The sequence below is a fragment of the Lineus longissimus genome, chromosome 12, assembly GCF_910592395.1.
Source record: "Lineus longissimus chromosome 12, tnLinLong1.2, whole genome shotgun sequence".
Taxonomy (NCBI): domain Eukaryota; kingdom Metazoa; phylum Nemertea; class Pilidiophora; order Heteronemertea; family Lineidae; genus Lineus; species Lineus longissimus.
The window spans coordinates 6,044,818-6,072,609 of NC_088319.1; the positions used below are offsets into that span (position 1 = coordinate 6,044,818).

Below are 27,792 nucleotides of genomic sequence, written 5' to 3' on the forward strand. Positions count from 1 at the left end.
GACTGATTCGTTTTTATATATATCTTTCAAAGTCGTGGTAATGGATCCTGTGTGCAGTATACGTGTGTCGCTGAAGTTGTGGTGTTGGTAATCTTCTGTTCGTTGTCCGAACGTTGTTTGGTTCATGGATATGGCAAGCCGCCATATTTAGTTTGGAGGATTCGCCGTCATTGCTGTTTTCTTGACGAGTAGTTTTGCCGGTATGTGCTCGTGGGCCCACATTACTGTGTATTGATTTTACGCGCGCCTCGCGAACTTTGGGCGGTGAATGTGATGTTGTTTTCGCAACGTGATATATAATTGACGCTTGACGATTGACGGCGCAGTGGACGTTGGACGTTTTGACTGTTGTGACCTTAGACAGGCACTTGACTTGACATTTTAGTTTGAATATAATTTTGAACTTTTGCCTTTAATTTGACATAAACTTTTATGCATTTGCTTTTCGCTTGTTTTGCATGCTATGATGTGATATGATATTGAGGGACCGTCATATCATTTCATAACATTTTGATTTATATGCATTTAACTGTTTGTTGAGATGAACTATATTTTGCCTTACTTATTGCATATATTTGGTTTTCATGCTGCATGTTGTTGAATAATTGCTTTGGGTTCGTTCTGGTTCAACTTGAATGGTGATTATTTGGTATATCATATAGTACTTTTCAATTTTTGATAAGTTGTTACATGTTATTGCATGACGGTTTATATGTCATGCACGGTTTAAGTTGACCACTATGACTGGTTTAAGGCAGTATTTATTTGACTTGTACTGTTGCGTGAATGTGAGTGTGAGTCGTTGATTTGTTTGGATGTCAATTATTTCTAGGAGGGACAGGAGATATTGTTGACTGCATAGTTCAGGTCAAGGTTTGGATAGTGGTTATTAAATTGTTCATTGGTGGATGAAAATTGTTTTGAAGGTGGCTTGGTCAGTTGGTGATAGACTCAATCCAAATTTATTTGATATAGTCAGAGTGAAAGTGCCGCATTGAGTTCAAATTTAAGTATAATCTGATCATTATTTTCAATAGTTCAAATTATAGTATAGTGACAGATCAGTTACGAATTTTCAATTGCAGCATTTCTTTCAAGATCAACATTTTCAATTCCAGTACTTCTTTGAGTTTCAATTTCAGCATCCCTGTTGAGGTCAATCACTACCATAGTACCTCCTGCGGCCCGCAATATGTACATATATAATTTGATATTCAACAGCTCTTGCTCACGTACCTAGTAATGCATATAATCAGTCCAGTTTTGCAAAACATTATAGATTTTCAGATGATGATGAGATTATATACCTGTTGACTGAATAGTTATCAACTCGGCAGCCGTGTTATATTTCATAGAATTCATTTTTACTCCGTAGTTTTATAATTGTCGATTATGGCTGAGGGAGGCAAGGATAGAGTGGCTACATTCCACGATATAACTGCCATGTTGAAGCAGTTACACCATAGTGATCGCCAACAGATCATTGATGCGTTGAGTAGAAGTGTGAGCACTGATGATCAGGGTGAGGCAGAACAGGAATATGTGGATATGGAAAGAGTGGGTCATTTGGACCAAATGCCTCCGTTGGGGGAGGAAATAGAAGTTCAAGATATCGTGCATCCATTTTCGTATGGGAATACGGTACGGCCATCTATAAGGGGTACCGGCCGTGGGATTTTGTCACATACCAATAGGCCTAGATCAAATCCTCTTGGGGCAAGGGTTGGCCTAGATGTAAAACCGGCCGGGGTCAGTGTACATAATCAGGGTAAACCACCAAGTCATGTATATACAAAGGGAAGAGGACTTCCCATCCATAGTACCCCTAAACAGGTGCCTTTACCCCCCATCGGATCTGAGCGAAGACGCTCACGTTTATACTCCGGCAATCAGTTTTCTATTTCAGCTGGGAACGAGTCGAGGTATTTTGTGAATACGCCTCGTTTACCAAATTTTACGGGCGACAAAAAGTCCGAGGTATCCTATAGACAGTGGAGGGCTGAGACTAAAGGTCTCTTGCAAGATGTTGGCCTTCCACTGCAGACGATTTTAACGGCAATTAGGAGGTCATTAAAGGGTATGGCTGCTGAGTGTTTATTACAGTATGGAGACGACATCAACCCATATGATGTAATAACAGATTTTGATAGATTGTTCGGAGAAGTCCTGACTTCTGAACAGGTCCTCGCCAAGTTTTATGCGGCATCCCAGGAGCCTGACGAAGGTGTCACTGCCTGGGGATGTAGGCTTCGGGAGATTTTGTCCCGTTGTCCCGATGAAGAGTATAGGACGGGCAAATACGCCGCATCTATTTTGCGCCAAAAATTCTTTTCAGGACTCCGGCATGACAGGATAAAGACGGCTGTCCGTCACTATTTTGACCAGGGGGAGGATTTTAACAAATTATTGGTGTCTGCTAGAGCGGTGGAGCAGGAGTCTGGGGTAATCAAGCCCAAGCCCATCAGTCAACTGTCAGCTAGTTCTACTGCTCCGGAGGTCGAGACGATGGACCTTATTCTGAAGAAGATTGTTGCCTTGGAAGGTCAAGTAGCGGACTTGAAAAAAACTCAAGCCCGCGAAAAGGCCAAAGTCAAGGACACACTTTATTCTTCTATTCCTGTTACAGAGACGGCAGATGGCAATCAAGCCAAGACGTATTTCCCTGGAAAATGCAATTATTGTCACAAAAAGGGACACAAGGTGGCAACTTGTTATCGCCGTATAAATAAAGAGGCCGGTAATTTAAACGGGCAGGAACCCGCGGACGGAGGCATCCGCGGGGGAAAACCGTAAAGCCTCGTACCATTTACAATATATCTAATGCACTAGTGGGGAAACCTGCTGAGACGACTGTTGTTTTGAATGATCAGAAGGTGGATTGTTTGGTTGACACCGGGTCGGTTGTTTCAACTATCTCTTCTTCGTTTCTCGATCGACATTTTCCGCAAGTGGATGTTCAACCATTGTCTCAGATTTTGGACATCCAGAGTGCCACTGGAGACAAGCTCTCCTATAAAGGTTTTGTAGAGTTACCTCTTACAATAAACTTGTTGACATTAGATATTCTATTACTCGTAGTTGCTGATACAGCATATAACTCATTAGTTCCTCTCCTTCTTGGCACCAATGTCCTGTGTGAATTGTCCAAGGACAGAAGTTTGATTGAGGATACCATTTTACGTGACACTCTCAAATGTTATGACATAACACATGATCCGATCGGTACTGTTCGCACTAGTAAACCAATCACTGTAGATAGTAATGCACAAACTTCTATTAAAGGGTTTACACGATGTAATACCGGTCGTCCGATGAATGTGGTTACCGATTCTTGTCCGTCCTTACCAAGAGGATTAATTCTAGTATCTTCATTACAGAAGATTCCCTCTGCAGGTAAGACAAAGAAAGTGTCTGTTGTGATTCAAAATATCACCTCTCAACCTATATCTATTGAAGGCAGATCTGTGATATGTAAATTGACTGAGGCCAACTTGGATGTTAAACCACCAGTCATCGATGCGGTCGATGAATGTCTTGTTTCAGAGGTCACTGATGTTCAAAAAGCCAGTGGGATTGTTCCTGAAACTGAGCAGGATTTAGACCTTTCTTCTTTTCCGGATGCATCTGAGGCTGAGAAGAACAGTGGTTCTCTCTCGGATACCGATTTTTTAAAACTTTTTAAATTTCAGGAGGACATTGACCCTGATAATTTGTCCGATCTACAGTCTCGTTTAGTGAAATGGAAAACAGCATTTTCACAAAATGACTCTGATTTAGGTCGTACCAACCTGTTATACGTGACTCAATGAGTTCGTATGCTTCTCCTGTCGTGATTGTGCGTAAGAAAGATAATTCTCTTCGTTTTTGTTTGGATCTCAGGGAACTCAATAAACGGACAATCCGAGATGCTTATAGTTTGCCTCGGGTTGAAGAAACTCTCAATGCCATAGCCGGTTCTACTTGGTTCTCTTGTTTAGATTTGAAGGCGGGCTATTGGCAGGTTGAGATAGAGGAATTTGATAAGTTCAAAACTGCTTTTTCAGTAGGACCGTTAGGTTTCTATGAGTGTAATGTAATGCCGTTCGGAGCAACAAATGCTCCAAGTACTTTTCAACGTTTGATGGAACTGGCATTGCGTGACATAAATTTGGATGTCTGTCTTGTTTACTTGGAACATATTATTGTGTTTTCCAAGTCTGTTGAGGATAATCTGAATAGATTAGAGCTCGTTTTTGAGAGGATGGTTAAAGCCAATCTGAAGCTAAAGCCATCCAAGTGTCAATTTTTGAGGAGACGTGTTAAATATCTCGGTTATGTAATATCAGAACAAGGCATAGAGATGGATCCGGATAAGGTCGAGGCCGTCCGGACTTGGCCGCAGCCCTCGTCTGTTGATGACCTCAGACGTTATCAGGGATTCTCGTCTTATAATCGTCGTTTTGTCAAAGACTATGCCAGAGTTGCTAAACCCCTCAATGATTTGCTTCATGGTTCATCAGGGAAGAGGACCAAGGACAAACCTCCTTTGGTATGGGGGGAAAAGGAGCAAACAGCATTTGACAAGTTGAACTCACTACTTTGCAATTCGCCAGTCCTCGGTTTTGCTGATTATTCATTACCTTATGAGTTGGAAATAGATGCTAGTGGGGAAGGTCTTGGTGCTATTTTGTACCAAGTACAGGATGGATGTCGTAAACCATTGTATTATGCTAGTCGTGGCTTATCACCGTCGGAGAAAAATTACGCACCGCACAAATTAGAATTTCTAGGTTTAAAATGGGCGGTGACGGATAAGTTCCATGATTATTTGTTTGGATCAAAATTTGTAGTAAAGACCGATAACAATCCTCTCACCTACGTTCTCACTAGTGCGAAGCTAGATGCCACAGGGCATCGTTGGTTAGCTGAGTTGTCTGGCTATGATTGTACCATTGAATATTTTGCTGGCAAGTCTAACATAGCTGCAGATGCTCTTTCGAGGTTGCCTAGACAAACAACTAGTTTGCTTTCGGAGGAGGTTGTGTCGGCTATTTCACATGGTCTTTCATGTAACAACTTATCAGTGGTTGAGACTCTGGGAGCCACTGGTGATACAAGGGACTCTGTAGATTTTGACAAACTTTCATCTGCTATTCGTAAAATTGATATCAAGGGGTCTCAAGAACTTGATCCATGTATTTCGATTATTCGTAAATGCCTAGTAAATGGTAATCGACCAGGTTGTACTCCTCAGCTGAAACCTTGGCTGAGGCATTGGAGTTCATACCATCTTAAAGATGAGATTCTATTCAAAAAAAGTGTACTAGATGGCAAGGAGGTAGACCGTGTTGTTTTGCCAGTGGCGCTGCATGATTCTGTTTTCAAACAACTTCATGATGATATGGGACATTTGGGACAGGATAGATTGATCGATCTTGTTCGTACTCGATTTTTCTGGCCTGGATATCTTGACTGCATTGAACAATATATAAAGTCTTGTGGTAGATGTATCCGGAGGAAAACCCCTGTTTCTGGTAAAACCTCGTTGGTAAATATTTCTACTTCACAGCCACTGGAACTAGTCTGTATGGACTCTCTCACTGTTGAACCATCCAGGGGTTGTGAGAATATTCTAGTCATTACCGATCATTTTACAAAATACCCGTTGGCTATTGCCACTCGGAATCAAACTGCGCGTACTACTGCGAAAGCATTGTACGAAAATTTTATTGTACATTTTGGTTTTCCTGGTCGACTTCACAGTGACCAGGGACGCAATTTTGAGTCATCTGTTATCAAGGAACTGTGTGTCTTGGGAGGGATGGAGAAGTCTCGTACTACTCCCTACCATCCACAAGGAAATGGTCTTTGTGAAAGGTTCAATAGGACTTTACTATCTATGTTAGGCACGCTCTCCTTTGATAAAAAAGGTCGATGGGCACAATATTTGTCGTCGTTGACTCATGCGTACAATTGTACAAAACATGATTCGACGGGGTTCAGTCCACATTTTTTGATGTTTGGTCGTGAGCCACGACTACCAGTAGATGTTGCATTCGGTTTGGGTGAGACCAATACTGAAGAAACATATGGCTCATTTGTTAAATCGCTTAAAGAACGCTTAGACTATGCGTTCGAGGCTGCCTTGAAAAATCAAGGTTCAGCCTCGAACAAAAACAAGCGTCAATATGACTTGAAGGCAAAGGCGGCTTTGCTGGAAGTTGGAGATGCTGTTCTGGTCCGCAATGTGCATTTGCGTGGCCGTCAGAAGTTGGCTGACAAGTGGTCCTCGGATATATATACGGTTCTAGGTCAACCAAATCTAGATGTCCCCGTATTTACCGTGCAGCCAACTGGAGGTGGTGCTGTACGTGTGCTCCACCGGAACCTGTTGTTGCCGGTGGGTGAGATCAGAGATGGGCCAACACCTACATGTAAGCCAAAACCAATTCCAAAGCCCCGCCTTCCAAGGAGGCGAAACGTGCCTGTAGTTGATGTACCAGAGATTGATGAAGAGGACGCGGACCTGGTTGTGTTAGAGGTAATACCTCCGGTGGAAGAAAATTCCTCTGCGCCAGTTGTTTATTCAGACAGAGTAAGTTCCCCTGGTCAGCCTTTGGCTGAGCCTGGAGGAGATAGTGTGTTGGGGTCTGAAGTTGAAGCAACGGCAGCAAGTACGATGTCAGTTCCTGCACCAGCTGTAGAACTTGGCAATGGGAATAGTGAACACAACTCTTCTGCTCATCCTTCATCCTTGTCTTCTTTTTCTACTGCAGAACCTAGCTTACCATCCTCATCTACGTCGGTCGCAACTGCATCCAGTGGTACTAGTCTGGAGCCGTCTGTGGTACCGGTAGCCGAGGTGCCTTCAGAAGAAAGTGCCTTTGTTTCGTCTTCTGATGACACTGTGCCTCCGGATGACTCCATTCCTGTAAGGCCGGTGAGGGATTGGCGGCAACCAGCCTATTTGAGAGATTATGTGTTGTACTCCCAACAACCCGGAGCAGTACCTCCAACCCCGGTAGAACCATGGCGATCAAAAATTGATTATTTTATGACTTTGATTGATAAACCGCAAGTTGCGAGCAATCCCATTGTAATGGACAAGTTACTGTCATTGATGAAAGAATAAATGGTTGTATTGCTCAGCATAATGTGTTATCTCATTCTATATGTCATAGACTCATTTTATATATATATCTACTGGATATTAGTTCGGTCTGACGATGAGCCGATGGATATGTATCTAGTTGTTATTATCTCATTATTTGTTGCAGCAGTTGTGTAGGTATATGGTGGCGTCGTGATGGTGTCAACAAGTTCTGAGAAAGAGTTTGGGTTACAATCTGCTTGCATTCTAGTATTTTATTCCGTTATATAGCTCGTCTACCTCCATGTTTCGAGGAAGTCGGCTATAACGAGTCTAGCTATATTCATGATTGTAGTTGTTTAGGGAATATTTAGGCCTGGAAAGTTGAAAGTGTGTATCGACAAGGTATGTTCTTTTCAGGATAAGTCTTTTGTTACAGCTTCCGGGAGGAAGGATGAGAGGAAGTACGGCCAGCTGTGATTCTCCTTTACTCTATATTTTATGTCATGTATATACGTAATCTATATCGTATCAATAATATTACGCTGGACTTTGGTTGAAATTCCGATAGTAATGGAATATAAATTGGTCCTTGCACAAGGTGCCAATATAGTCCGTATAATTTATATGTTCGTGTAAATAGACGTTTGACGTTTGTTGTTTGTTCAAGAAGGGATTGACAATTTCCGCAGGATGCGTAGTTCTGTGACGTTATATGTGTTTCGTTTCCTCAGCAGCTCTGTATTGAAGTATCAACCGTTTATAGGTTTGGGTTGTTTGGTTGCAATCAGCAGTCTGATATCTTTTGTAGATCCTCCTCTGTTGGGTCTTGTGTCAGCGATTGGACCTTGTTCTCGTATGGCTTGTAGTTGTGCGTGATTGAGAGTTTGCTGTGTGAATGTATAATCTTCTCTTTTTAAAATCTTGGTATATCGGGTAAATGTCAGGAGCCATTTTCTCTTGAGGAGGGAATGTGTAATCGGCTCGAAATGGACATAGTTTATATTTAGCTTTCCGGGTGTTAATAGGGCCTACTAAAGGGTTCGCCCTCTTTTCGTGTACTCTCATTATTATATAATATGTTAGTATATTATGAGGCGGTGACTGTTTGTAGAGAGTGCCATGCTGACCGGTCTGAGGAACGGATATACAGTAAATGCTCAGTTACCTCGGGATAGCCTACTTCAGATCAACTTAGTTTTTGGTATAAAATGGGGCCCAGAGAGGGTATTCATGTAAAATGTGACACTGATTTTTTAGTGAATAGAAGTGTACAGGCCTATGGTTGATTGGTTTTCTGAAAGAGGACTTGAATGAGACGTGTCCTTTGCCAAGGCCTGGGTCTATTTCATACTATTGTAGGAGAAAAAGAATTAACCCTTTCTTGTTTTTTCGTGAAATTGGTTTCAGTCATTCAATACGCAGACCTCTGACCAGTGACAATGATTACAACTTTTATCCACCTTTTCGTGTTGTTTGTACGTTTGGTTGTCTGCATGGATATGCCTAATGATGGTGAGGGTGATATGGAAGGTCATCGTCCTGGTACGCCTAGGCGACTCCATGGCTACCCTGTGGAGGCACGTCTACGGCATGCATTAGACTGTCAGCATGCTATTGAACATGGTCAGGTTTTGAATGTCGCAGAGTATGCAAGGAGGCATAGATTGGCCAATTCAACTTTGCGCGGATGGATTCAGGACATTGACCACCTCATGGACCAGGCAGAACACAATGCTCACAGTCGAAGGGTGCGCATTGATCATGATGGATTATGGCCTGAGGTTGAAGATGCCGTGCACCAGTCATTTCTTGAGAGGAGGCAGAGAGCTCTGCCTGTATCCAGGTCTGATCTTCGCCAGGATGCTGTTGTAGCCTTTGAAAATTGGTCGGGTGAGCTTCCTGTCGAAAGACAGGATGAAATGAGGCACCAGCGCCCTGAAAGAGTGAACTTTGTTGCTAGTGATGGGTGGTTGTCAAGGTTCATGGCCAGAAAGTGCATCACGTTTCGTCGAAAGACCAAGGATACTGCCACATTACCACGTGATGCTGAGGAGAGGGTGGCTAGATTTCAAGAGGAGGTACGGACTACTGTTCAGGAAAAAAACGTCCACACTATTTTTAACTTTAATGAAACTTTTACCCAACTTGATTTTCCGCCAATGTATACTGCTGCAACAAAGGGGTCAAAGAACATTGATGTGCGGACATCGAGGGGGAACCCAAAACTGGGTTGTACGGTTGGACTTACAATTGGGTCAAATGGAGAGAAAGCTCCAGCTCATGTCGTTTTCAGGGAACCCGGTTTTGTTAGGGAAATCAGAGCCCTGCATGACATACCAGAAAATGTAAGGGTAACGTCTTCAAGGTCTGGGTGGGAGAATGCAGGAACACTGCAGCACTGGCAGGAAGAAATCTTTTTTCCCTTTGTTGGAGACTTTAATCCAAATGAAATTTTGCTTTTGGTAGACAGATTTCGCCCACATCAGGCCGAACAATTCTGCCAGCCTCTGGTTGAAGCTGGTATTTTACTTGATGACATCCCTGCCAGATGTACATCTCTCGCCCAGCCTCTAGACCTAACCGTCATGAGGGGGTTTAAAACCTTGGTCCGTAAGTACTGGAAGGAATGGAAAACCCAGCATACTAATGCAGATGGACAGTGTGACAAAATCCCTCTCCTATCAGTTCTAGGAATTCTAAGTCATGCATGGGCTGATGTAAGTCCCAATGCAGCAATTCGGGGATTCCAAGTAGGCCTAGCTGGACTCATTCCACGTGAAAATGGACAATACGCCGATGCTCAGGCGGAAGGAGGTCTTCTCCTTGATGAAGATGAACTGTCTGATGTGGCAGAGGATATTGTGTTTCATGATTACAATGAAGACAGTGACTGACTTGTAACAGAAGTCTGAATTTGTCATAAAGTGTTGACTTTTCGGCTCATGAGACTCATTCCACCAATCAATGTTGAAATTTGGTCTTTTTTAGTGTTGTAATGAGTTGTCTAATGCTGACTGATTTTGACTTTTCATTTAGTGTTAGGATACACTCCAATGCAGACAAGAGCGACCTATTCACTTTTATTCTATTACTCAATGAACTCCCAAGGGGTCTGACTTGAATAAACGAAATGAGCATGATGTTCTGACTTCATGTTAATTTAAACACCTATTGAAACAGCTGTCACCATAAATAAGTGGTCAACTTTCTCTCCCCCATAAAGGCCTCATATTATGTGTTTGCAAAAATTGGCTGATCCCGAGGTAACTGAGCATTTACTGTATATATAAGATGTCGATCGGAATAAAATGTTTATACCATAAGCTGTAGTGTACGTCCCGTGAATTTGAAAACTCGCACCAGGAACTCGGAGTGGCCATCGGTGAAAAGGGGCTACAGCAGCACTTTGCGTCCAGACGGAATGCTTTGACATCTGCAACTTCATTTTCGGTGTAGTTGTTGAGAGTAAAATAGTAGAGCTTGCATGCATTCGACATAAAGTGTGACTGTAGCGCTGGCAAACATGACGTCATGACGTTACGTCACGTCATTGGGGAACTTGAAACACTAGACCAGGGGCCGGTTGCACAAAAGAAAAAAATAGTTAAAAATCACTGTTAGTTTATCTTGGCGTTAACTTAACTCCAAAAAGTTAATTTGGGTTGCAAGAAAGAAAATTATTTAAAAGTAGCGTTAAGTTAACGCTAACTTTAACTGACCTCCTAACCCCAAGATAAATCCCTATTTTGGAGTTAGTTGAAACAAAATGGTGGACAATCAGGCCCTGTTTGTGGCTTTCCAGCCATTTTTTCAAGCTCCACGGCATTTTAGAGAAAGAATCAACCACTTGGAGTTCTTCAATGACAAAAAACTTTTTAAAAGATACCGTTTTTGCAGAGAAACTATTGTTTTGATAGTTGATATGCTCAGGGAGGACATTGAAAGTGCGACCAACAGAAGCCATGCAATTTCGCCTGAGGTGCAAGTCTTGATTGCTCTCCGTTATTTTGCATCTGGAGCTTTCTTTGAAGTTATTGGGGACACTTTCGGTGTAGACAAAGCGAGTGTAAGTCGTGTGGTGCACAGGGTGGCTGGCCTGTTAGATGCTGCACGGGACGATTTTATTGTGTGGCCCCAGTCGGTGGAGGAGAGGCGTCGAATTCAAGCTGGATTCTATGCGATCGCACATTTTCCCAAAGTATTGGGATGCATCGACGGCACGCACATCAGAATAATATGCCCCAGTGAGCCACGTCCTGATGCTGATCACATCCCAGAACCAGCCAATGCTGCTGAGAATGACCAGGAGATGCGAGATGACCAGATAGGCCTACATGCTCCTGATCCTGCACATGCACCTGCACTGCCCATGCCTGCAGATCGCGAAGGCGAAGCCATGGAAGAAGCAGAACAACCCGCGCAAGTTCCTCCAGCTCCAGCCTACGAAGCATCTTTTGTAAACAGGAAGGGATATCACTCCATCAACGTGCAAGCAGTGGTTGACGATAAGGGTAATTACTTTTATAATTATACCTGAAAACATGCTAAATACTAGGGCCAATATCCATGATAGCGCCACATCCTCGACATCATGACATGCACCATGACTGACATGCCTTTTTTGGTAAACGAACGTTGACCAATTCCATGATTGCCTGACCAACAAAACATATGGAATGCCATTTATGCAAAAATTATCTCTTGTACACTGTTGCTCATAAAGATAGAATACGCATAGTTTTTGTATTTTTTCATCGTTAATTGCATAGAAACTTGTTGATGCTGAAATATGTTGAATATAATAAAATACGGAGTGGTCGTGTAATAATGATCAATAGCCCTCCTAACTAAAATGATACATTTCCTTTTCAGGAAAATTCACCAATGTAGTTGCACGTTGGCCAGGGGCAACCCATGATGCCTTTATTTGGAGGAACAGTGACCTTAAAGAGCACCTGGAACTGACAAACCCCAGAGGTGAAGATGGACTGTTGCTAGGAGATAGTGGATACCCTTGTATGCCGTATCTCATCGTCCCGTACGGAGCACCCACAACAGAAGCCCAGCAGAGATTGAACACTTCCTTATGTGCCACAAGAGTGAGGATAGAACATGCCTTTGGAGTGTTAAAGAGGAGGTTCCATGTTCTCCATGGGGAGATTCGTATGCAGCCAGACCGTGTAGTTAAGATCATCTCTGCCTGTTTTGTCCTGCATAATATTGCAAAGATGAGAGGAGAACGTGACCCCCGGCCAGAAGACGACGACAGTGATGACGAAGAAGATGATGAAGATGATGATGAGGAGTATGCTGGCCCAAACTCTGGCAGTGTTTACAGGGACTACCTCGCCAATCGCTACTTTGCTTAATTGACTGTGATCCACTGCAACCTGAGTGAGGGGATATATCAAAACAGTGGAAGCTACAGCCAGTGAATTTTCCAATTTCAAACTTAAAAACTATAACTATATGTATTGCATAATCAACACTCGCGTAAGAAATATACCATAACATTTTCATCATGTCACTGACACTGTAGCTTCTAATTTTGATACATTCCCTTTGTGTTTTAAATAACTTGATATTTACTATATATTTACTATTTAATATATTTAATATTTAAAAAATTCAAATCCTATAAACACAGATACTATTTACACATAAATTTACAGTTCAATGCCCGACAGACCCAAGAACTCCTTTTCCTTCAGCAGAGCAATCTCCAGCTGTAGCTTTTCTATTCGAAGGCCAGCCTCTTTCTGAAGAACTTCCTGAGTACGTGTTGTGGCCTTCTGCGTAACAAGAGTTGCCTCAAGGACCTCAAGCTGCATGTTAAATACATCCTGCTGAGTCTTCTGTCGGCACATGGCGTCTGTCAGCAGACCCTTCGCATGTGCTTTCCTGGCACCTAGGAGAGAATGAAACAAATTATGACGGGTTAAATGGATCACACAGCACTTCAATTTTGTCACTTTGTGAACGGCCAGAGCTCATTTTAGCACATTTGATTGATTCATGTAGGGACTGCTTAAAATCAAGAAAGGCTTTCGCCATTCTAGAGTCCCAACTACTCACCAGTGACTTTGCACAGTTTGGCCTTCTTTTTGGCTGGAGATTTTGGGGCAGTCATTGCAGTGGCTGTCATCGTCTGTTGAGAATCTAGAATAAAAAATGACAGTTCGGCCTATATGATGATAAATATCAAATCACGAAAGGTCACAAAATGTTTTGCAACCAAAACTCTGGCAAATATAGATTCAAATATCCAAAATGCAAATGCCTTGATATATGAGGTGTGGGCCAGGCTATCAGCATCGATGCAGTATTAGACCCCGGGCCTAATAGCCTACTGAAAGACCGAACCTGTATCTAATAGCATACCAAGAATTATTGTGGCTCCCTCTATGTGTGTTTCGTGTGGTTGACGATCAAAGGTTGCCACAACCACTGCATCTGAGCAGTCGACATCAACATCTGCAGCTTGATTTACTGAAAAATTAAATGAAATTATCATAAAAAATAATTTTACTATTTCTAAATTAAAGACGCATGATGTCTAACCGGGTCACTACAGTCGCTTTCTGTTTCTCAGTAGGCCTACTTGTATTTCTTCCATTGTATACCGGTACCAATGTAATGTATCATAGTCTAAGAAATACTCGGCTCTTAATTGACATGGGCATATTTATCATCGAGCTTCCAGCACCTTTAAATTAAACTTACCAGGAGTCCAACCAGCCAGATCAGGTAATGTAACAGGGAGGGAGACTGCTGCTGTAGCCTTTATAGGTGTGGTTACTGAAAATATTAACAAATGAAAGTTTTAAAGTTTAAAGGGAATGAATCACATAAATTGGCGGGAAAAATCAATAAATTCTAATTAAATCCATTGAAAATCCAAATTTCTATGGATATTCCATTAAAACAGGGTGATGTCAGCTTAACAAAAGGCCTAATGTGTACAATTGCGTTCATTTTGTTAATTCTTTGAGGTAATTCACATGACTTATTGAATAAATTAAAAGTATTAACAAAATATTTATATTGGAACTTATTTCTGTTTCACCCTGTATAGTACTATTTGCAAACTTTGCGTTCCATACACTTACTGGGCATGCTCAGTGCGTTTAGAAATATGGAGTCGGGAAATTTGCAAGCGCGTATTTGGAGCAGCGAATAACCACATTTTCTGTACTTTTGTGCAGTTGAACTACCTTATCTGCTGATGAATTTGATTTATAGAGCTATGAAGTCAACTACTATGGTACTATTTCTAAGTGACGGTCATGAAAAGCTGTACTTTCGGCCGCTTGAAAAATGCATGCATGCACTGTCATGTCAGCATGTACACATGGTCGCTATACACACAGAAATGGCTGGCAGAGTGCCAATATCGATGCAGGCACCAGACGACATACTTTGAACTTAGCCAGGGTAGGGCCGAGTTGAGCTTAATTCCACCAATGTTTTTGAAGATTGACATCAGGCTATGAAATCTAGACCTATGTAAGGCTTAGGCCTATGTTCAGAAATATATGCTGGTAGAAGTAGATAGCGTTTTATGGCCTAATTAGGCTAAATCGGAGCCTGGTGTACCTACCTGCAGACTCAAATCCACCAGTGATGCCTCTGAATGCTGCGTCTTTTTCGAATGTTTCTATTATTCTCTGCAGTGTAGGGTCGGCCTGTGGCATCTTTCCCCCTCCGCCAGTCCCTCTCTGGTGTTTTTGCTGCAGGGAATGGATCTCTTTCGCCTTTGAAAGCTGCTGGTTCCATTTTTCCCTGCAGTTATCCCCGGTCCTTGTGGCCACTCCCAAGGAACTAACCATTAGGGCAATTTCATCCCATTTGTTTTTTTTCATTTTGTTTGTCACATCTGACGAAAACTTGGATCGCAAGATCCCAAGTTCATTTATGACAACATCGGCTAAAACTTCGGCTTCTGAGTGTGAAAAATTTGGTTTTCTCTCCCTTTTTGTCTTTTGAGATGAATGATTCTCTATGGAGGCAGCCATCTTGCATGTCTTGCTTTCAATATGAGGACCAAATGCATTATGGGAAATGTCCCTAGCAACTAACATTGATTTACTTAAAAGTAGCGTTAGTTAACATTGGGCCTAACATTGATTTGTGAAACTCAATTTTAGCGTTATGTTAGCTAACGCTAAGTTAGGGACTTTAACATAAAAAGATAAACTAACATACTTTTATCACCATAACTTTTGTGCAACCGGCCCCAGGTCAATTGGCGTCACGTCTGACGTTACGTCAGTGTAACGTTGCGTCAAATAAGGATTCGGTTCCGCATTTGAAAACATCTGCAAAGAGGGCATTTTCAACTGTGGCGAAATAACGGCGATAACATGTCAATAATCGTTCAATGTGAAGCACCTGTACAATGGACGCCAATTCTGGGAGAGAGAATATGCTCTGCTGAAAACCGCATTCAAATATCTTATTTTATCTCTGTGATATTTTTGTTTCAACAGTGGACAATTACTTTCTGGTAGGACTGTATCATGTAGGAGCCAGTTTTCGCGGGTCTTATCACTAAGTGCAGATTTACTAGCTTCCAGCGATTCCATACACGCAAAAGCTTATTTATTACGAAATTTGAGATCAATAACGAAATATCTGGGGTGCTGCGTGGATGTTTTAAGCGTGAATTAATCTTGAAATCGCTCACTGAAAGATCGATGCAGACCAAAACAAATCCGAAGCGGCTCCCAATTTTCGCGGGTATTGCGCATGCGCGACTGATTGTTGTGTTTCTGTGTAGTGCATGATAATCCTAGACGCAAGGGCCCAACGCGCCGCGTAGCGGCAAAAAAGCGAAGCTGGCGAAACATTTATAACGGGTCACCGTCACTTATTATTGGACTTATAGCGCATTTACGGGGTTGCAACTATTTTGCTTTATAGTGTCACCAGGAAAGAAAAGCATGCGACCTAACGCCGATCTATTTGTATAAAGTGATAATTGGAAGGTATATAGTAGGAAATATCAATAAAATGATCATTCCATGTCGTCTTTTGATGGCATTTTTGATTGTAAAAAATATATGTGTACGTCACCGTAGTCTCTGCAATGATAATTTTATCAGAGCAGTCTCGCGCAAGTAGAAGTTCTTTACCTATTAGTTCTTCACTTATTAGTCTCAACGTCTGGCGCAAAGCCAGACGTTTTCCATTACGATTTCACTACGATGTTTGACAAGAAGGAGCATTGCGCGAGATATGCTAATGAGCAGACTTCCCTCGCTTGAGTTTCTGAAGAATGTTCCATATCGCGCTAAGCTCATCACTACTGATTATGACAGGCGTGCAACGGTAGGTATCTGCTCCCCAACTTCCACCCTAATACGGTACAATAAGTTACCATTTGATGGGAATGGGACAATGCCCTCACTGTGTATGGAGTCATAGGGATAAGAAGACATTATTCATTAGTGTTGGTACAAGTGATTTTGCCCAAAAAGCATGCGCATTCAAAAAACAAAATATGCAAGGTTACGGTATCACGTACATGACCATGACGACGTGCAGAAAGTGCACTGGCCAGTGCATACCCTATGGCTATGTACTAGTAAACATGGTAAACATGAACAACATCATTATTCATCGGCAGTTCATTTTACTCCGAGCTTTTCCTGAAACATATAGCCATGATGATTAGGCCTACCATGTACCATGACCAATAACAGCACTAGATCATGTAGATGTCAACAAGTTCACATGAACCGTATAATCCCGCATGGCGCATGTGGGGCATGCGTCTAAACCAAAGCCCCAAAATCACTTGTTTTGGTCTATTTCACTTGTGTTTCCCCCGTCTCCCGGTCCATAATACATTTACAGTTTACAATCCCCGATCATGGCCCAACAAAAGGTCATCGGTTGACTAAAGGAACACAACTGTTCAATGGATTTATAGTTGAATGCGATCAAACTACGTCTTTTCAATCGTGGATTGTAAATTTAACCCCATGGGCCTAGGGAAGGCCCTATAACAATACTTTCGACACAGTTATTATCTCCGCTGCCTCCACCATGTTACACACAGTGCTCACTGCTGATTCTAAAATGCGCCACCTAGTCAAAACAGGACATATGTTCTTCTAGGAATAGATCTCTTTCCAATATTTCGTCATTCCACTATCGTCATCACCTCATCATACTTTCATTGACATTACAGGCACACATCCACAGAGCACTCTTCAAATCATCTACACAGTGGTTATCCAACTAGGATTATAAAGGTAATTTCTTAGCCCCGCACAGTGGGTTTCAGTCTTGATAAAGGGGCACTATTGCTAGCAGCTAGGTAGGCAAGATAAAGTTAGACGAAGTAGCCGATAGGGGTCTCTCACCCCTCAAAGTCCGTCACAATTATTCAAGCTTGTACAAGGAATACATGCAGCGCTGACTCTAACAAGACCCAATGGGAATGTCGCACAGTCATCTGTCAAAAACAAGACCTATGTTGCAGTATGATCTCTTGCCAATATTTAATAATTGCACTATCGTCATCACCTCATCATACTTCATTGACATTACAGGTACACATTGACATAGACCACTGTTGCAGTCAACGACACAGTCGCTATCCAAGTAGCATTATAGAGGTAATTATCATTATCATACCTCATTAGCATGTGAACCAATCACGTCGCGTCCTTTGCGATCACGGCAAAGCCTCATGGAATAATGTCTTTCACCGTTGAATAATTTTTCATATTCCATGCCTACAACTTCAATTTCTTCATATTCCATGGCTAGAAGTTCAATACTAATATAATATCCAAGATAAAGTTACAAGAAGTAGTCAATAGGGGTCTCTCACCTCTCACTGTATGTCCACACTATTCACGCTTGTACGAGGAATACATTCAATGCTGAATCTAACAACACCCAGGGCCCTTACTCTGTATATTAGTCACTGGAAGATGGCCCATTTCATTCCTTGCTTCTACTTCACCTATAGTCTCATTGCAAACGCCTCAGTTCTATGATATCACATTCACTTTCAGCTGTCATGCAACGCAACAACTGTGCTATCTGCCATCGCACATCAACGAAGAAGTGCAGCCGCCCACATTCCACCTCACGTCTGTCCGACCAGCTGCAATCCTCGAGGACGCCCCACTGTACCACGATTTCACTACGATGTTTGACAAGAAGGAGCAGTGCGCGAGATAGGCAAATGAGCAGACTTCCCTCGCTTGAGTTTCGGAAGAATGTTCCATATCGCGCTAAGCTGACCACTGCTGACCATGACAGGCGTGCATTGGACTGGTACAGGTTGGAACTGAACATTGAATATGCTGGTGGTGACGCTTTCTGATGAGAAGTTGGTCGTGACTGATGCAGTATCCTTGGACTTGTCCACAGCATCGTTCAATCATTGCTCTCTGTGCTGCCTTGATTCTGTACTTACCCAAATACTAAGACCAAATGCCTGTTGACTGTGCTTTAAGAGAGACTGGCGCCATGCCTAGAGATATGACTGACCCCTATTGGCAAATTTGTATGACTTTATCTTGCCTACCTAGCTGCTGCCTATAGTCTCCCTTTAACTGCGGAGCACTTCAAAGTCGATAAAATGCCATGTTCCACCTTTTAATGTGTTCAGACCGCCATTTTCAAAATAATCAAGTCAGGACACTGCCTTCTAGTCTCATAATAAATTTTGCTTTCCTCAATAATAACATTTCTTCTTCTTCAATGCTTTCATCATTCCAAACTTCTCCTCCTCTGACTTTTACAGGGGTACAGTCATGGCAATCAAAACCCAAATACTGAGACCAAATGCCTGTTGACTGTGCTTTAAGAGAGACTGGCGCCATGCCTAGTCTCTCTTAAAGCACAGTCAACAGACACCAACCCCCTCAGACTCAGAAACCACAAACGCCCAACCCTTCCTGCTACCTTAATACTTCTGGGTATTGACCCAGTGTTTTGAACGTAATTAGAGAATTGCTTGCCTGTTTAGGACGCATTTTGGGCGCTTTCTTTGCGGAACGAAATGAAAATCAAAAATCAGAAAATTTCTTCTCTGGAAACGAAGTGACGCGCGAGAAAACGGGAAAAACGGGTTTTCGCGAAATTGGGGATGACTCGAAATTGGGGAGCAGCACCATACATGCAGGGCATGAGAAGGCTGACACCAAATACTTTGTTAATGGGTATATTTCGGCAAATGTCTGCCTGCCTGTTATTAAGTGTTTACAGTAATTTGCAAAACAGTTACAATGGTGCTAGGTGTGATCTGTCATATGGACGGAGGTCGATCAGCATGATCATTCCGAATCAGATAAGATCCAAGAGGGACCCATCACCTCACCTCACATCACTCACTCACTCAGGCAGGAAGGCTTAGAGTTGAATGTTACCGTTCCTGTCACTTGATTGTGTTAGCTTCGCCCAGGGGGGACACAGCTTTACTTTGTAAGTAGGGTGTTCAGGTCACGTGACTTTTCACGTCCCGTCGGCGAATTTTAGCGTCATGCACGAAAAATGACTCAAAAAAATTCACCTAACTGTAGAAGATCGATTAATTTCGGCGTTTTATTGTTGATGTATGAAGAAACCAAGAAGACCCAAGGTAACCAGGTATCTCATCTTTCATTCTTTCAAATTTCAACGAAATTCATTCACTATTTGCTGAGAAATTACAAATTACGCACAACTTTCGCCGCGGCTTCGATCTTTGCGACCGCCATAATGATATGCAAATAAGCGCGGCATGGGGGCGTGGCTACCTGTCACTTGCTACTCAAAACTTTGGCGCCTTTTCCGCTAATGGGTATGTGACCTTTATGAATTATTTCAACGGAAATGACCTCTGCTTGTCAAACTTTTGAGGTTGGCAGAAAACTGTACCGATTTTGCTCAATATTTCCCGATTTTAGACGTTTCTAAGTTTTGGTAGCTCGTATAATCATATGTTCGTCCTGCATGAAACTTCATAGAAGTGATAATAAGAAGAATTAAGTATAGTCATTATTGATATCGTGAACAGTTTTTTTTTGAAAAGTTTGACAGTTCCCGCGGAAAAAACAATTTTAAAATCCAAATTAGTTCCAACCCTGCCGCGTGGAGCGCACGGCCATTTTTCTCAACATCCGGGTACTTCGTCAATTAAATTAAGCTTTTCTGGTCAGCTGTTTCCAATGTTTTGATATCGTTTGGGAAGGTTTCTGTAAGGTTTTGAAGGTTTTTCAATCTTTTTTTAGCTAGTGACAGTTACCCAAGTCCCTTCTGCACACTTCTTACGTTTGACTGTTGTGAATATTTAGCTTTTGTAGCGAAAATTCAGTGAAAAAATTGTATTTTTTCTTCACTTTTCCTCTCTTGTCCTATTGAAATATCTGTTATCTGTTGCTTTTCTCATCTGTTATCTCCTCTCTTCAGCTACTCTTCTCTCTGATATTGGTCATGGCTGCCTATGGTGAAGCATATAAGATTTGGGAGCGTTGGAACTCCTCTGGTGACAGGCAAAGACCAAATGGTTATATAACACTTGTGTCGCTCTTTACTGAGGCGTATCCTCAATTTAAATCGTACTGCACGGATGACTCCAAATCAAGAACTCTTTCTAGTAAAATACAGAAAGTAGAATTTGAATTTCGCATGAAAATAGTCAAAAACAAGAAGGACAAGGATGAGTTTTTTGTGAGATTGTTTGCCGTCCCTGTCGCCAAAGGCATTGAACCTACGGCTTCTGTAAGTAGGCCTGCAGGTACCGATGCAAACAGTGACTGCATTCGTAATCGTAACCGACAGAATGCTATTCAGGTTAGGGGTTTGAAAAGAAAATTGAAAGAAATGGAACAAGATCAATCAATGAAAGAATTAGAAGTCATCCAACTTGAAGCTGCTCGTGATCAGGCGCTAGCAGTTAAGCTTAAGTCCCAAGCGGATAGGGAGAAATTGTCTTCGAAGTTCAATGCATTGTCAGTCCATCACACTGAAGTGAGAGCGCAAAATTTTGAAATTCTGACTGAAAATCAAACCCTCCTTTCCTTGAATGACCAGAGTGCCAAAAACAAAGAATCAAAGGATAAGTATTTGTCAGAAAAAAATCTTACCTTAAAAAAGCTGTCCCGCCGCATTGTTTCTCTTGATAATTGTAAAAGCCAATTAGAACAACAGAAGCAAATTATTGACACACTGCGCCGTCAAGTTGCAGAGAAGGAAAGTTTTCTGATGGAGAAGGAATTGGTCCTTGGGAAATCCAAGTCCCAGATTGTTGAGCATGAATCCGAAATTTCCAAGCTGCGCTCAAGAATATTCAAGCTTACCAGAGAATTGAAGGTCGCCTGTCCTTCTGAAGTTCAGGTAAGAGACAATGAAGTTATTTTAAAACTCATTGATGAAAAGAAAGACTTGGAGCCAATATAGAGCTACATCGCGCTGTGGCTCTACTAGAAGACCAAGAACAACTGGTTGAAGTCTTTGAAAATGGCAAATTCAAAGATGCCCTCCGTGAATGTATTGTCATCTTGGTAACAGATTGCAAGGTGAGTCTTCGCAATGTCTCCAAGTCGATCAATAGCGCTTTAAAACTTGCCGGTAAAAAGCTTGGCCGCGAACCATCAATTGGTGTCATGCAGCAAATCCTTGGTGAAGCAAAAGTTGTCATTAACCAGCAACTTGAGGACGAGTTAGCTGAGTCTTCTTGCATTGACCCATTGCAAAATATTGGTCACACTTTGCATGGTGATGGTACAACTAAATTCTCAAAGAAGTATCAAAACTTCCAGGCTACCACTTTGGAAGGTAAGACATTATCTCTCGGCCTGCGTGAACAAGCAACTGGTTCTCCCCAAGACACACTGGATAACTTCATATCTATAGTGTCCGACATTTGCTTACAAGTGAAAAGATCTGAGCCAGAGTGTTTGAAGAGAGTAGCAGAGATCATGACTTCTTTTAAGAACACCATGTCCGATCAAGGTGCCGCCAATCCGTTGTTTAATGCGAAATTTGCTACTATCCGTGAAGAGTTGTTACCAAGTGTCATTGACAACTGGGATTCACTACCGAGGGAAAGCAAAGATGAAGTCATCAAGTTGGGCAACTTCTACTGCAAAATGCACATGCTGGTGAACTTTGCAGGTGAGTGTGATAAGACCCTGCATGTTTTTGAAGAGCTGGCCTATGACAAAATGCCCGACTTGGGAGCTGCAATTCAAACTGCTGAATCTGGTCCATTGCGCTCTATTAGAACCTCGGTGAAATTGCTCCACCCTCGCGGCTCCGATGAAGCTGGGATAGCTAGCTATTTTCAACCGTTCTTGACTGTAAATGGCAGAAAGAGCCACATCTCTGCGTTTGAAGGCAACCGGTTTAACATCGTGTACGAGGATGCCGCCGCTCTGTATCATCATCGCAATGATATATCCGAGTTCTTCGTTGTTTATGGTAAAGGAAACAGACTTGTTAATTCTGTCCAAGAAGACCTGGAAAAAATGCCCAATATTGCTGGTATGCGTGCGCTGGGCATACTGTTCAAGCTTGTGACCCAACCATTCGAAGGCATGTTAAAGAAGGGTGGCAACATTCTTTCCACTAATCCGTACCTGGAGCAGCTCCAGAAGTGCCTGGAAAGATTCTGTGAAGATGCATCTCCTCTTTTGCAACAGTTCGTGATTTTCGATGATATTCCACCGATAAAAGATGAGGTGTACTGGAGCCTTTTCGAAAACTCGAGTGTTGAAATGGACTTGTTGACACAGCAAGCGTTAGAGTTAATGTGCTCATCTCTCTTACTTATATTGGAGGGACAAGCAAAAGATCATCTGCCAGGTGGTAAGTACAGTGATGGCTCTCTCACAGTTGCTCTCCGCAAGCAAGCTGCATCAGTACCAAAGACAAATATCGTGTCAGAGAGGGACTTCGCTGTCCTTGATTTAAGGAATTGAACCCGAGGCGGAGGACCTTGGTTGAGTTACCAAGACACTCGAGGGTGGAGCTAAAATACAGTCCAAACCCGAGCCGACAGGCGAGGGTTTGGACGAAATTTTAGCTCCACCCGAGAGTGTCTTGGTAACTCAACCAAGGTCCGAAGCCGAGGGTTCAATTTCTATTCTAAAATACCTCAAACTTAAAAAGATAGGCCACGAAAATAACTTGAATGTGTGCGAATTTGGCAAATTCCATCCATCGCCGGCCCGGAGCGCCGGTAGCGCCGTTGTTTACATTATGTTAATACGGCAACGTTACAGAAAATGAGACATGTACATTTTGTACAGCGCCCATAGGAAGTACGCATCGGCTCGCTCAAGTGATGCTAAAATCCGCGCAAATGGGCTATTTGGGGCGTTTTTCTCGGCAAATATGTGTAGTGCTCATTAAAAAACTTAGGGTTGTTGATGCTTCCTTGGCTGATTTGTGTTTGAAGCAGTGTTTTGAGAGCCTCAAACTTCTGAAGTGAGCTGAAATTCCATACGGAGTACGCGGTGACGTGTGCATGGTTTCCACATTTTAGTGCAACCCGAGGGAACTTGGTTGCGTGTCCAAAACACTCCACTCTCAGAACGAGGCTTATGCATTTTCCATTTAAAAGTTGACTTTACGGTACCAAGGTATTTTAGAATATCTAATCCGCCTAAAACCCGCCGCAAATACTGGGATGAGGCAAGAAAGCAGCTTCCTGATATTCGGCGGAAATATAGGGAGAGGAAAGAGCAGATTCGGAGGGAAAAGATTAAAATCTTGATGAGTAGGAAAGAGAAGAAGGATGCTGGTGAGATGAAGGCACAGGATGATAGCATCAAACTAACTAATGACCTCGCAAATTATGGAATGGTTTGGACGACGAAAGAGCAGGTAGACCAAATGGTAGATGAATTCACAGAAACATCTGAAAAAATGCAAAAGATGCGCTGATTGCTCAATTGAAGTACCGTAAAAAGGTTATAAAATGTAAGGGTGAGGCAAAGTTGTTTTACCAGACTCGGAATTCCAAACCCTTGACTGTAAACAAGTTAAAAAAGAACAAATTTTGAGTATGTGGAGCCCGATACTCCTTATACCATAACGAGCCCCGCCGCACGGGAAGAAACAATGGTCGTACAGAAGTCGAAGCTTCATGCCAGATTAGCCGAACAACGCCACAAAAGAATAACCGAACTCAATAAAGAAAAGCTGCCGTTGTATCTGCAAGATCCTACCAAGCTTGAGGGCAAGACGACCAGCCATAAATCTCGCGATTCACCTGGAGAACCATTCGAGTGGTTCTCTGCCACTGTAGTTCAAGTTGAGGAGGAAAGTGACACCAATGTGATAAAAACTGAGTATCTGGTCAAGTACGACTTGGATCCTGATGACACATATGCTTTCCCTCTTCTTCAAGAATTAAAGAATGGATCTCTAATTATCTATGAATGACACTGTCTCTCGCGCTGCGCCGTCTGGTCATTTGTTCTGTCATATCAGTTCCTGTGTATACTGCATCTATCCTTCCACTTCCAGCAATCCGAATTTGCCACTTGTTTATAGCGAAGTTTCATCCTGTATCTATCAGTTCATTACTCCTTCGAATCCACTAGTGTTTTCATTGTCTCAGTGTCAGTATTTCAATCGTCGTGGTTTCAATCTATCCATGTGTTAGGCCTGATGTTGATCCAAAAGAGGAAATTAACCTCAAGGCGTCTTGCCTCACAGGGGATATTTGATCACTTTCTGTTTCTCTGGATTTATTCTGTGTTGGCCTGATGTTGATCCTGATTTTTCAGGCGTCTTGCCTCATGGATTAGATTCTCCGTCCATTTCGTGTCCGCTTTTTGCCACTCTGGATTTATTCTGTGTTACTGTTGACCTGATGTTGATCCTGATTTTTCAGGCGTCTTGCCTCATGGATTGGATTCTCCGTCCGTTTTTTGGTTGTCTTTTTCCACTCTGCCTGATTTTACAGTTTAGGCCAGATGATGATCCCACTGAAAGTATATAACCTGTATTGTAATTTAAATTATGAAAATATCGAAATTTACTTTTAAGTTTCATTTTTGCAGGAGAAAGAATCATCAGCAGTTAAGAAGCCATGGATTGTAAGTACAAGGTAGAGGTATCGGGCATTTGTTCAGCCAATTTGTACGGCAACTGTAACCGTGACTGTTGCAGATTCACCCACATGAAATCTGGGCGAATCTTCGACAGTCACTGTCACCTTGACATAATGAAAGAGAAAGGTTTGAATATGGAGAGGCTGCCACTCCTCCCAAGGTTTGGTGGCTGTATAGCAAATTTTTGCCATCCGTGGCGTTGGGATCAAATTGCTGGGCTCCTGGAGCCAAAAAAATGCTGGGGGTCTGTTGGAATACATCCGAAATCGTTATAACTATGTCACATTCATTGCCCTCAAATCCGTCCAACTTCTTCATCTTTTATGATTTTGATAATATTCATTTATTTTCAGTCACATTTTTTTCCCTGACAATTTCTGTACTTTTAGGCCTACTGTGAAGTAAAAGAGTTGTTCAGTCTTTCTAGCCGCTATATAATTTACCATCTGATTGATAAAACTGAGCAACTATTTGATAAAATGTAGGAATTAAAGTTTGGGCACATTCTTGATTTGGCATGTAGAGCAAATGACCTATCCAACCAGTTTTTTTACTGTTGTTACTGTTACATTGATGCTTTTTCTTTCTTTTTTCATGAGTCATCATCATTTATTACCCCTTTGGTTTTGTTGACTGTAATTTGTTCTGCTTCCTGGGCGAAATATCTATGAAATCTTGGATGTTTTCTGGTTCATCTATATATAACAAGTAGCACTCACAGTCATGGTAGGCCTATAGTAAATTAGAGTTCTGTCATCCTAGCAGGCTGGGTCACTTGCTCTGTCATGTCTGTAGTTTTCTTTTTCCAGCATTTATTGGAAAAAGTGATGGCTAGCTGCACTGACGAGCACCTGAAATGGGCGAAACATGGCATAGTCAAATCAAGATGTGCTTATAAATTTTAAACATAGTTAAACCATGTGCTCTTTTCTCTTTCAGATCTGACAGGTGGCATTCGGGCTCGTATGACAGAAACAATTCACATTACGGAAACAAAAGCATTTACAGATTTTTATCGATATTATCTGTACCTTGAAAAAGAACATTTCAGAAACACAAGTTATATATTTTAGTTCTTCTGTTGTTAGTTATAGGCTTGATTCATATCTTTAGCTGCCTAGATGGACTGGATTCCCTGCTCCTCCCCGAAAATTTTGATATGTCACAAGCCTGGTTGGAATTTTTAAGTTGCTCAGCCCATTTGAATTTGTAAAAAAGACAGTGGCCATCTTGGAAAAATTGTCAGCCATCTTGGATTTTGGTGGCCATTTTAGATTTTGAGATTTAGGGTATTATACCATATCTCCATCTTGCATGTCGTGGACAATTCGCTACAAATTTCCATGAATAGGGGATTTTTATCAAAATCGGCTTAACTTGGCTGCATATTTTGGCGGCCATCTTGGATTTTGGCAGCCATCTTGGATTTTAGGATGATGGTCCATCATCACACTACTCAATCCTGGAAATTTCATCAAAAAATTCCTAAAAATAAGGTAGTTATGTGAGAATGTCCTTGTTCTGGCTGTTGATGGCAGCCATGTTGGATGCCGTTTGACCTTTGACCCCCCAATGCATTTTCCTTTTATGCTGCTTGGTCAAAAAGATGCAAAGTACCGACCTTTAAATGGCTATAACTTTTGATTGCATAGGAATTTTTTCATTCTGTAAAAGCCATTGACCTTAGAATTACTGCTGCTTTCAATTTTGCCTCTTACCTTTACCATATCTTTTAAGCTTAATTTTGACCTGAACACCCTATTGTAAGCCAATCAGAATGCGTAAAAGGTCCGACCCACTTGAGTCCTTATGGTAGCCTCCATGGGGCTGTTGCCCGATCTCAAGACTGAGTGATACGCTGTATTGATTATTAGCGCTCCGACAACTAGTTTTAAAATTCAAAAATGTGTAATTCATTAGCATTTGTTTCAAGTGAATCGAAGCAGCAACTCAAGTACTTCATTTTACACCAGTACGTTTAGGATGTTCATGCGAACACGAAAATGTATAGAAACATGGTATATATTGGATACAGCTGATTTTATTGAGATTAATCGCGAGGCCCATGCACCCTAATTAGCGCATTGTTATTGCCTCAACGACCCCCTTACTAATTCATGATACGACTAGTCGGGGATGTACAAATAACTCATCTTCTGCACATTTATAAAGTTATTCCTGTGCTAAATCTATTTCAATCATTAATTTGTAAAAATTTTTCTAGAGTGAACTCATTCGGCTGAATAAAGCCATCATGTTGCAAAGATACTTATGAAAATACAAAATCTAAAGTAGGAATATGTTGATTAAATCTAGATCATTAACTGCATGAAATACTGTTAAATTATTTTAAGAATTCTAGGTTATACACCATTTTGAAATTTCGCCGAAATCGGTTGAAAAATTACCTATCGCTCAGTGATTTTTTTTTAGTCAGGGGCCAAATGGAATCCCGTGGGAATTTTGGTATGAAAATTGCCGACCGGTCTAGATCGATAGAAAATTGGAACACGAAAAAGATTATCGGCAATGCGCCAACTACCTTTAACAACAGTTGTGGCCGTTACCATGGCAACGAGTTATAAAAACTTCAATTTTTGTAAAAGCGATTTTCTTCCAACTTAGTTATCGGAAATATACAATTTAAGTGTC

At 41.8% G+C, this 27,792-nt stretch overlaps 2 protein-coding genes across 2 annotated transcripts; one reads left to right on the plus strand and one right to left on the minus strand.

The window, feature by feature from the left end:
• The first annotated feature begins 10,656 nt into the window (after positions 1–10,656).
• Positions 10,657–12,704, plus strand: LOC135497140 (putative nuclease HARBI1). The gene is made up of 2 exons (XM_064786876.1): positions 10,657–11,583; positions 11,945–12,704. The coding sequence occupies exons 1-2, from the start codon at positions 10,839–10,841 to the stop codon at positions 12,439–12,441; spliced, it is 1,242 nt and encodes a 413-aa protein (XP_064642946.1). The 5' UTR covers positions 10,657–10,838; the 3' UTR covers positions 12,442–12,704.
• Positions 12,705–12,730: 26 nt separating this feature from the next.
• LOC135497141 (uncharacterized) lies at positions 12,731–15,306 on the minus strand. The gene is made up of 5 exons (XM_064786878.1): positions 14,673–15,306; positions 13,796–13,870; positions 13,454–13,561; positions 13,148–13,231; positions 12,731–12,980 (listed from the first exon to the last, which is right to left on the minus strand). The coding sequence occupies exons 1-5, from the start codon at positions 15,151–15,153 to the stop codon at positions 12,739–12,741; spliced, it is 990 nt and encodes a 329-aa protein (XP_064642948.1). The 5' UTR covers positions 15,154–15,306; the 3' UTR covers positions 12,731–12,738.
• Positions 15,307–27,792: the final 12,486 nt, after the last annotated feature.